Source organism: Nothoprocta perdicaria, unplaced genomic scaffold (assembly GCF_003342845.1).
Source record: "Nothoprocta perdicaria isolate Ctin4 unplaced genomic scaffold, notPer1 scaffold_83, whole genome shotgun sequence".
Taxonomy (NCBI): domain Eukaryota; kingdom Metazoa; phylum Chordata; class Aves; order Tinamiformes; family Tinamidae; genus Nothoprocta; species Nothoprocta perdicaria.
Genome location: NW_020456121.1, coordinates 2,641,493 through 2,642,153, shown reverse-complemented (window position 1 = coordinate 2,642,153; position 661 = coordinate 2,641,493). Strand labels below are relative to the sequence as shown.

General features: G+C 72.0%; 1 protein-coding gene across 1 annotated transcript in view; it reads left to right on the top strand.

Annotated features, from left to right (window-relative positions):
- Positions 1-503: 503 nt before the first annotated feature.
- HOXD13 (homeobox D13) overlaps positions 504-661 on the top strand; it is a 1,491-nt gene continuing 1,333 nt past the window's right edge. Inside the window, 2 exon segments of the mRNA XM_026052099.1 lie at positions 504-657; positions 660-661. The exon segment at positions 660-661 is cut by the window's right edge and continues 487 nt beyond it. Of these exon segments, the coding sequence (XP_025907884.1) occupies positions 504-657; positions 660-661 (156 nt within the window).

Genomic DNA, 661 nt, shown 5'->3' with positions numbered 1-661 from the left:
GGATCAGAGAAGGGGGGGGGTCTGTCGGACTGGAGGGAGATGTCGGCGGGGAGAGCGCGGAGGAGCCGCGCACGCCCGACTGCCACTTCAAAGTGGCCTCTGCTGCCCCTTTTGAAGCCACGGGCAGGCGAGCAGGGGGGTTAGAGCGGTGGGGGCGAGGTTGGCCCGGAGGGCACCGGCGCCGCCGCCCATCGCCGCTCGTCGGGGCGGGAGCCCGGCGGCAGCGCCCAGAGGGGGGGGGCTCCAGTGCGGGCCGGGGGCTGCGAGCGCAGGGGGGGCTGTGCGGGCTGCGGGAGGGTCACATGCTCCGGCGGCAGCCTATGAGCAGCCCCCCGTGCTGCGGCAAACTAATCTGGAGCCGGCCGCCCCCACCCCCGGCCCCCCTCCCGATCTGGACTTCGTTTTTATAAACGTACCGCCAGGATCCAACCTGTTGGAGGCAAATAACAATTTTGCATCATGCCCAGCCCGGGACCTCGCCGCCGCCCGCGATGTGCAAGGCCATGAGCAAAGCAGCGAGCTGGGACATGGACGGACTGCGCGGCGACAGCAGCGGCGGCGGCGCCCCGGGGCAGTGCCGAAATTTCCTCTCGTCACCCGTTTTCGGGGCGGCGCACACGGGCCGCGCGGCCGCCGCCGCCGCCGCCGCCGCCTCGGGCTT